Source organism: Oryx dammah, unplaced genomic scaffold (assembly GCF_014754425.2).
Source record: "Oryx dammah isolate SB20612 unplaced genomic scaffold, SCBI_Odam_1.1 HiC_scaffold_681, whole genome shotgun sequence".
Classification (NCBI taxonomy): domain Eukaryota; kingdom Metazoa; phylum Chordata; class Mammalia; order Artiodactyla; family Bovidae; genus Oryx; species Oryx dammah.
The window spans coordinates 1-9,740 of record NW_024070832.1 but is presented as its reverse complement, the minus strand read 5'-3'; the positions used below and the strand labels follow the sequence as shown (position 1 = coordinate 9,740).

Below are 9,740 nucleotides of genomic sequence, written 5' to 3'. Positions count from 1 at the left end.
GAATTCCATCACCTCCACTAGCTTTGTTCGTAGTGATGCTTCCTAAGGCCCACTTGACTTCACATTCCAGGATGTCTGGCTCTAGGTGAGTGATCACACCATCGTGATTATCTTGGTCGTGAAGATCATTTTTGTACAGTTCCTCTGTGTATTCTTGCCACCTCTTCTTAATATCTTCTGCTGCTGTTAGGTCCATACCATTTCTGTCCTTTATTGAGCCCATCTTTGCATGAAATGTTCCCTTGGTATCTCTAATTTTCTTGAAGAGATCTCTAGTCTTTCCAATTCTGTTGTTTTCCTCTATTTCTTTGCAAACTAATTCTAGCAATATTCAAATATGCTTATATGTCATGACCAACTGTGGTTTACTTCAGAAATGCAAGATTGGTTTAATACTCAAAAATTAATTAGTGTTATTCACCACATTAAAAAATGGAGGGGGAGGTAATTCCCTAATGGTCCAGTGGTTAGGACTCTGTGCATCCACTGCAAGGGGTCTTGTGTGAAATCAGACTAGATCTTGAATAACAAAACCTATCCAGTGAAAGAACAAAGCTGGAGGTGTCACACTTCCTTATCTCAAACTATATTACAAGGCTACAGTAATCAAAACAGTATGGTACTGGCATAAAAACATACAGATTGATGGAACAGAATAGAGAACTCAAATATAAACCAATGCATACACAACTAATCTTTGAGAAGGAAGTCAAGATTACTTAATGGAGAAACAATAGTATCTTAATAAATGGTGCTGAGAAAACTGGATATTCACATGCAAAACAGTGTGAATTGGACTATCTTATATCACTCACAAATATTAACTCAAAATAGATTAAAGAGTTAAATGTAAGACTTGAAATGATAAAAATTCTAAAGGAAACTTATTTTAAAAATAGATTTCAGAATATAAACTGTATAGCTTATTAGAATAAAAAATAATGTTGATATAGCATCAGGTACACATTGGGATATTATTCAGCTTTAAAAAAGAAGAAATCATGCCAGTCCAGCAATATGGATGGAACTTGATTATGCTAAAGGAAATAAGTCAGAAAAAACACTCACTCCCCAAATTTTATTTGCCCTAAATAACTAATTCATTTAGGAATTTGGCTAAATTTGGGTTTCAATTCTAAGATCTAACTTTATTTTTCACCTAGTGATAACTTACCTTAATTATAGGAGGAAGCAGAAAAAGGTGAGGCTATTAACGGTAAGGTGTGTGTGTTAGTCGCTCAGTCACGTCTGACTTTTTGCGACCCCATGGATGGTAGCTCACAAGGCTCCTCTGTCCATGGAATCCTCCAGGCAAGAGTACTAGAGTGGGTTGCCATTCCCTTCTCTGGGGGATCTTCCCCACCCGGGGATCGAACATGTGTCTCCTGCATAGTAGGCAGATTCTTTACTGTCTGGCCACCAGGGTAGCCCCTGTAAGGAGTAAGGAGTAATGGTCAATATTATTGTGGCTCTCAGGGTGTTCCCTCCAAATGGTAGCCGAGGTCTCTATCAGTTACTAATCATCTACAAACTACAGTGTTAGATGGCTGCTGCCAAATGTGTTTTGAAGAAGGTGCTTCTGATTCCTCAATCTCTGGAAGTCCTCCATGGGACTGGTTTGAGAAACTTTGATTTTTACCATCAAAATTTTACCCTCAAAAGCATCCAAGGGAATGAGCATAGCTTCCTAGTGTATTTCTGAAAAATCCAGCATCTTGTGAATATTTCTTCACTCCCTTGAGCCAGATCTTGGCCTGCACAGAGAGCAGCCTGTGTCTCTGGAGAGATTTTGGCAGGGGCTTTCCGTCATCAGCAATGCTCACGTCTTTCCATACATTTCCTCAATGCTGAGATTGTTGTTTGTTCTTTTTCTTTGATCCATCTCTAAGAACTGACATCTTTCTCTGAAAAGTTTGTAATTGTTTCCAATACATACTTATCCTCTTTATCAGACAACTCCAGATATGCTATTTTATAAACATTTCTAAGGAAATAATGGTTCCTCTTGCCTGAGGTATATTTCTTTTCTTTTTTGCATTTAGTTGTGATTCCTTGCCTAGTATGCTGCTTCTTGGAAGGGTGGAGATACTACCAAATTATAGGCAAATAGGCTGCTGCCGTAAACCTTGACCTGGCTGGAAGTGTAAGAAAGCCCCTGTGATTCGTGACATCCTGGCCCATCATTTTATTCTATTACAGGTATTTTCAGTCCACAGCCCTGGGCAGGAGACATTTTACACCAGGCAGCTCTGTTGGAAAGACTAGATTTTTTAATCTATACCTCTTCCACATGGTTCAAGGTCATCCTCTCACTCCCAGCCATATTTCAATCATACTTGCTTAGGGTGATAGAATTTCGATTCCTGTTCTCCATGTACTCTTCCAATGCCTCTGAATGGAACGGAGGAGAAATGCAGTGGATGCACTTCTGCTGTGTTTCTAAACATATACCTCTGATATTAGGACTTTCTGCTCATCTCTCTTGGAACACCAAGATCCTCTACACTCATTTCACTCATGGTGCTGATGCCAAAAACTTGGTCTCTGTGCACTGAATTGAATCTTGGAGACAGAGTTTTGGGTGAAGTAGAAGATAATAGCTGTATTGCTTTTCAAAGCAAAGGGAGAACACAACGGCTCATGCCCCTCAAAACTGTGTGTCCCAACCGGGGAAGATTTGGTGAGGAGTTTTTTGGCAATGGTTCAAGGGCAGGGTTGTTGATAAGAGTAGGATGTGTGCAGGGCCTTCACTCCTTTAATCTGGCCTCAGGTAGTCGTCTCTGAAATGAATGCTAACATCTTCCATTTGTTGGAGGTTTTAATTCTGCAAAGAGCTCAAAAATATTGTTAGTGTATCCCTTATGGTGAAACTAGGACCCTGCCCCAAGGCTGTGCTATTGACTCTTGACTGCTCCTCCCTGTCTCTGCATCTTCACCTTTCCCTGATTAGCAGTTTTTTGAATCTACCCTTTGGAATTCAGGTAAGGTCATGGAAGCTGGAGTCTATTCCCTACAAAGAAGAAATGAGGGACATGAAAAGACTTCTGTTTTCAGAAGCCCCACAGAGTCCTGTTTAGTTTCAGTACTTCATATAGTGATTATCAATACTTCATATAGTGATAATCAGTACTTTATATAGTGATAATGCGGAGTACATCATGTGAAATGCCGGGCTGGATGAAGCACAAGCTGGGATCAAGATTGCCAGGAGAAATATTAATAACTTCAGATATGCAGATGACACCACCCTTATGGCAGAAAGTGAAGAGGAACTGAAGAGTCTCTTGATGAAAGTAAAAGAGGAGAGTGAAAAAGCTGGCTTAAAACTCAACATTCAGATAACTAAGATCATAGCATCTGATCCCATGACTCCATGGCAAATAGATGGGGAAACAATGGAAACAGTGAGAGACTTTATTTTCTTGGGCTCCAAAATCACTACAGATGGTGACTGTAGCCATGAAATTAAAAGACACTTGCTCCTTGGAAGAAAAGCTATGACCAACCTAGACAGCATATTAAAAAGCAGAGACATTACCAACAAAGGTCCGTCTAGTCAAAGCTATGGTTTTTCCAGTAGTCATGTATGGTTGTGAGAGTTAGACTATAAAGAAAGCTGAGTGCTGAAGAATTGATGCTTTTGAACTGTAGTGTTGGAGAAGACTCTTGAGAGTCCCCTGGACTGCAAGGATATCCAACCAGTCCGTTCTAAAGATAAGTCCTGGGTATTCATTGGAAGGACTGATGCTGAAGTTGAAGCTCCAATACTTTGTGAAGAACTGACTCATGTGAAAAGACCCTGATACTGGGAAAGATTGAAGGCAGGAGGAGAAGGGATTACAGAGGATGGAAGAGTTGGATGGAATCACCAACTCGATGGACATGAGTTTGAGCCACCTCAAATGATAATGGGCAGGGAAGCCTGGTGTGCTGCAGTCCATGGGGTTGCAAAGAGTTGGACACTACTGAGCGACTGAACTGAACTGATAGTGATAATCCATGGTACAGAATATAGGATAAAACAGAGGAAGAGTTTGCCCTGATTCTGAAGAGTTGTAGGATATAAAAGAGAGTCGGACACGACTGAGCAACTTCCCTTCACTTCACTTCACAGGTGTATACTGTACTGTGCTGTGCTTAGTTGCTCAGCTGTGTCTGACTCTTTGTGACCCCATGGACTGTAGCCCACCAGGCTTCTCTGTCCATGGGGATTCTCCAGGCAAGAATACTGGAGTGGGTTGCCACGCCCTCCTCCAGGGGATTCCTCACCCAGAGATTGAACCCAGGTCTCCTGCATTGCAGAAAGATTCTTTACCATCTGAGCCACCAGGGAAGCCCAAGAATACTGGAGTGGGTAGCCTATTCCTTCTCCAGGGGATCTTCCCATCCCAGGAATTGAACTGGGGTCTCCTGCACTTCAGGTGGATTCTTCACCAGCTGAACTACCAGGTGTATACTACTCCAATATTAAAGTGCTTAAAGTCCAGTTTTCCCACCTTTCCCAAAAAGGTTGAGTCAATCTTTTTTAACCTTCTGTGGCCTACTCTGAGGCTGTCTACAAGCTTATATATTTATGAACACATTTATTGCAAGTTGTTAGTTTTAGATTTACAATGTGGTATCTGGCTCTTTAGTGGTATTGGTGGTTGGGGATGGGGAGGCTGATAGCAGCTCAGAGGGTAGCTAGATACTGTCATACACACTTTTCAAGTTCTCCATTTTTGTGAAATAGAAAGTCTCTGGATCCAAGTTACATGTGATTCTCAGTCTCTGTGGTCATATTCTATTTCTGTTCCTGGCTACTCAACCAGGAACCAAGATGTCAAGGGACGCTTCTTTTGTTTCATGCCTGATTAAGTGGGCCAGTGTCAGCTCTGATTCTGGGAGCCCTGACATATGATGATGTTCCGTCCTTTGCATATTCTGTCTGTCTCTAAGGGGAAGGAGGGGTTGACCATGGGCCCTTTGTGCATTTTCTGATCGCTTCACTTGTATTACTCCTGACGCCCCCTTTGTTCCTGAAGTAGGTTGGGCATATCTTGCTTCCTAGAACCAACACTGCCAGAAACAACATAAATAAAGCCAAATGGGAAACAGGATCATGTTTGTAACACTCTTTGGGCAGGTAACAATTCCTAGTATGGACTAGAGATTCTGGGGAGGAAAGGAAAAGTGGGGTGAAATTACTGGAGGAAGCTAGCAGGCTCAATGTTTCTTTGTTGGTTTGACTGGCCTCTCTTGTCATCCTCTTCCTGGATGTAAGGCTTGATGCCAGGGCCCCTGAGGCTTTTTCCACAAATAAAAGGAGGTGAGCAGTGTGGTGATCCCATTTCAGGATCTTGGGGGGTAACCAAAATGATGTCCTTTGTCTCTCTGCTCCTGGTAGGCATCCTATTCCATGCCACCCAGGCTGAACAGTTAACAAAATGTGAGGTGTTCCAGAAGCTGAAAGGCTTGAAGGACTACGGAGGTGTCAGTTTGCCTGAGTGTGAGTTCCCTGCTATTTTGCTTTGTCCCATAATTCATCCTCTTCACTCTTTCCCTCCATTCTCTTCATCTTCTTTTTTTCTTCTACTTTTAATTCAATTATTGAACAATTCTCTTATTTGTTTACTCTTTTATTACATTTATTTATCTGTCTCTCCTTTTTCCCGTTGTCTGATCCTTTGGAACCCTTTTCACCTTATCAAGATACTCCGTGGTCTGCCATATTTGGAGCTTGGTTGGAGAGCCTTTTTCTGTCTGGGAATACAGGTCCTCCTTTATGCTACACATGAACATCCTTGTGAAATCTCTTTTTCATCTTTCTTTCAGGGGTCTGTACTGCGTTTCATACCAGTGGTTATGACACACAAGCCATAGTACAAAACAATGACAGCACAGAATATGGACTCTTCCAGATAAATAATAAAATTTGGTGCAAAGACGACCAGAACCCTCACTCAAAGAACATCTGTAACATCTCCTGTGACAGTGAGTAACTTCTTTTTACCCTGTTCCTGTGTTTTTCTGAAACCTACTCCTGGGATAACCTCTTTTTTTTGGTGTGAAGCACACCTCTGGCTTCACTGCCTTGGCCTCCAAATTAACTGTGGGACTTGATAATACAGAGTAAGAGGCTCTTAGAACTTTTCATTAACACCAACCAAATCCCCAGTTTCTTAAAGTTCATGGGTAAGTGACCTGAGCTGTTTGGGGATCTTGATGTATAATACCCTGTATTTTCAGACTAAGTTGGTTGATGAAGTTGATAATTCCTAAGGAGCTGCCCCAGAGAAGAGAAGGGAGTCCTTACCTAGGGATAGGCATTACTGTATTAAATTTCTCACCTAAAAGGCAACAGGCATAAGCCTCTAGTTCAGAGAAAACCAGAGAAGAGGGAAATTCATTACATTTCTGGGTAATACTTAGCTCTCTCATTTTTTCCACCTGTAACTCCTGCCAGAGTTCCTGGATGATGATCTTACTGATGACATTATGTGTGCCAAGAAGATTCTGGATAAAGTAGGAATTAACTACTGGTGAGTCACCTCTCTATTTTTTACTTAATCTTTCCCCTCTTTCTTCTCAGTCCTTTCGTCCCAGCACTGTACTCCTTTCTCTCTATTTCCTAGTCTTTTAAGATAGAATGTAATCTTAAAAACAAAAATCATCAAGCAGACTCAGGTTTCCAATTTTGAAGCTTCACTTATTTCACTCCCGTTAGCAATTTTCCTACCTAGGGTTCCCTAATAGAGGGCTGAGATTCAGGATTTCCTTCACCAGGACTTGAACATCTAATTCTACTTGTTCAGTCCTACATCCTAAGGCACGCCCTTTGTACCACTGTCCCACAATTTTCTTGGAGTTTTAAAAAATGGACCTTACTCCACTAAGTGGCTCAATGTCTCTAGCCATGTGGCTAGGAAAATCTGTCTGTAATTTTCACCCACAATCTCCCACCTCAGCCTTCCTGGGGATAAAGCTAGATGTAAATTTAACCAAGATCCTGTCAGTCAATTTGCCTTGTCTCCTTCTTCATGATCAGGTTGGCCCATAAAGCACTCTGTTCTGAGAAGCTGGATCAGTGGCTCTGTGAGAAGTTATGAACACCTGCTGTCTTTGCTGCTTCTGTCCTTTCTGTTCCTGGAACTCCTCTGCCCCTTGGCTACCTCGTTTTGCTTCTTTGTACCCCCTTGAAGCTAACTCGTCTCTGAGCCCTGGGCCCTGTAGTGATGATGGACATGTAAGGACTAATCTCCAGGGATGCGTGAATGGTGCTCGGGACTTTTGACCCTTGCTCAGTGCCCCTGATAGCACTTTTAATGCAACAGTGCATATTTCACTTCTGTCCTGAATAAAAGGCCTGATTCTGAGTGGCTGGCTGTATTTTCTTCCTGGTGGGAGAGGGAGGAAATAGGGTGAGTAGGTAGACCTGGCCGTGGGTCACAGACACCTTCATCTCTACTAAGGAGGAGAGAGAGACTGAACTTATAACAACTCAAAGATGGAGATTACTTTCTGTATTAATTCAATTCAACAGAGTTTTATGGATCACCTAGCATAATTCAAAGAACTATGGAGGGGATTTAAAGTTGACTAAAAGCATCTCTAACCTCAACTAGTATAATACAAACATTAATAAATAATTATAATACAAGATTCAATGGACATGGACTTGGGCAAACACTGGGAGATGGTGAGGGACAGGGAGGCCTGGTGGGCTGCAGTCCATGGGGTCACAAAGACTCAGACATGACTTAGTTACTGAACAGCAACAACAACAGGAACATAATATAAGATATAGTGTCATAAGTATCATTAGAGAGGTTAGAAAACTGTCAATATCTTCTAATTCCCTCCTCTTACCTCTATATCCACTGGGGCTTTTGGCATTCAGACCATATTTGCCTTGTCTCAGAGACTAGCAGCTCCCAAATGAAGCTGCCATAATCTGTTTAGGGACTTATAGGCCCTGTCGAGCAGTGAACAGGACATCCCTCTCTTACACTTATGAAAACAAACTCTCAGGAAATAACTTGGTATTCATCATATGATTTTAGTCTGAATTTGAACACAGTGTGACACACCTCCCAGGGTTACTGCATGCTATTCCTTCCCTAATTATGGGACAAAGTGCTTTCCCCAAGTCTACAAGGTTTTAGAATAATCGCTGTTCACAGTGGTATGTGGGAGGGCAGGATTGAATGACCATTCCACCAACCAAACTCACACATCTCCTTATTATTTGCTTCAGTTACAATCTCAGGAAGGCATCAGTGCACTTCAGTTCAGTCACTCAGTCATGTCCAACTCTTTGCAACCCCACGAACCACAGCATTCCAGGCCTACCTGCCCATCACCAACTCCTGGAGTTCACCCAAACTCATGTCCATTGAGTCGGTGATGCCATCCAACCATCTCATCCTCTATCATCCCCTTCTCCTCCTGGCCTCAATCTTTCCCAGCATCAGGGTCTTTTCAAATGAGTCAGCTCTTTACATCAGGTGGCCGAAGTATTGGAGTTTCAGCTTCAACATCAGTCCTTCTAATGAACACCCAGGACTGATCTCCTTTAGGATGGACTGGTTGGATCTCCTTGCAGTCTAAGGGACTCTCAAGAGTCTTCTCCAACACCACAGTTCAAAAGCATCAATTCTTCAGTGCTCAGCTTTCTTTATAGTCCAACTCTCATATCCATACATGGCTACTGGAAAAACCATAGCCTTGACTAGACAGACCTTTGTTGACAAAGTAATGTCTCTGCTTTTGAATATGCTATCTAGGTTGGTCATAACTTTCCTTCCAAGGAGTAAGCGACTTTTAATTTCATGGCTGCAATCACCATCTGCATTAATTTTGAGCCCTCAAAATTAAAATCTCTCACTGTTTCCATTGTTTCCCCATCTATTTGCCATGAAGTGATGGGACCGGATGCCATGATCTTAGTTTTCTGAATGTTGAGCTTTAAGCCAACTTTTTCACTCTCCACTTTCACTTTCATCAAGAGGCTCTTTAGTTCTTCTTCACTTTCTGCCATAAGGGTGGTGTCATCTGCATATCTGAGGTTATTGATATTTCTCCCAGCAATTTTGATTCCAGGCTGTGCTTCTTTCAGCCCAGCCTTTCTCATGATGTACTCTGCACATAAGTTAAATAAGCAGTATACAGCCACAATATACACAATATACAGCCTTGACGTACTCCTTTTCCTATTTGGAACCAGTCTGTTGTTCCATGTCCAGTTCTAACTGTTGCTTCCTGACCTGCATACAGGTTTCTCAAGAGGCAGGTCGGGTGGTCTGGTATTCCCTTCTCTTTCAGAATTTTCCACAGTTTATTGTGATTCACACAGTCAAAGGCTTTGGCATAGTCAATAAAGCAGAAAGAGATGTTTTTCTGGAACTCTCTTGCTTTTTCCATGATCCAGCAGATGTTGGCAATTTGATCTCTGGTTCCTCTGCCTTTTCTAAAACCAGCTTGAACATCTGGAAGTTCATGGTTTATTTAATGCTGAAGCCTGGCTTGGAGAATTTTGAGCATTACTTTACTAGTGTGTGAGATGAGTACATTTGTGTTGTAGTTTGAGCATTCTTTGGCATGCCTTTCTTTGGGATTGGAATGAAAACTGACCTTTTCCAGTCCTGTGGCCACTGTTGAGTTTTCCAAATTTGCTGGCATATTGAGTGCAGCACTTTCACAGCATCATCTTTTAGGATTTGAAATAGCTCAACTGGAATTCCATCACCTCCACTAGCTTT

The 9,740-nt window shown here is 41.9% G+C and overlaps 1 protein-coding gene across 1 annotated transcript; it reads left to right on the top strand.

The window, feature by feature from the left end:
- Window positions 1-5,355: 5,355 nt before the first annotated feature.
- Window positions 5,356-7,088, top strand: LOC120859358 (alpha-lactalbumin). Its single transcript, XM_040235500.1, has 4 exons — window positions 5,356-5,488; window positions 5,815-5,973; window positions 6,446-6,521; window positions 7,028-7,088. The coding sequence occupies exons 1-4, from the start codon at window positions 5,356-5,358 to the stop codon at window positions 7,086-7,088; spliced, it is 429 nt and encodes a 142-aa protein (XP_040091434.1).
- The last annotated feature ends 2,652 nt before the right edge of the window (window positions 7,089-9,740 follow it).

What these genes read in the sequence shown, in the direction of transcription:
- LOC120859358 (XM_040235500.1), top strand. Translation starts at nt 5,356, where the DNA reads ATGATGTCCTTTGTCTCTCTGCTCCTGGTAGGCATCCTATTCCATGCC. An exon ending in AGGTGTCAGTTTGCCTGAGT is followed by an intron (nt 5,489 to 5,814) that starts GTGAGTTCCCTG and finishes TCTTTCTTTCAG; the next exon opens with GGGTCTGTACTGCGTTTCAT. An exon ending in AAAGTAGGAATTAACTACTG is followed by an intron (nt 6,522 to 7,027) that starts GTGAGTCACCTC and finishes CTTCATGATCAG; the next exon opens with GTTGGCCCATAAAGCACTCT.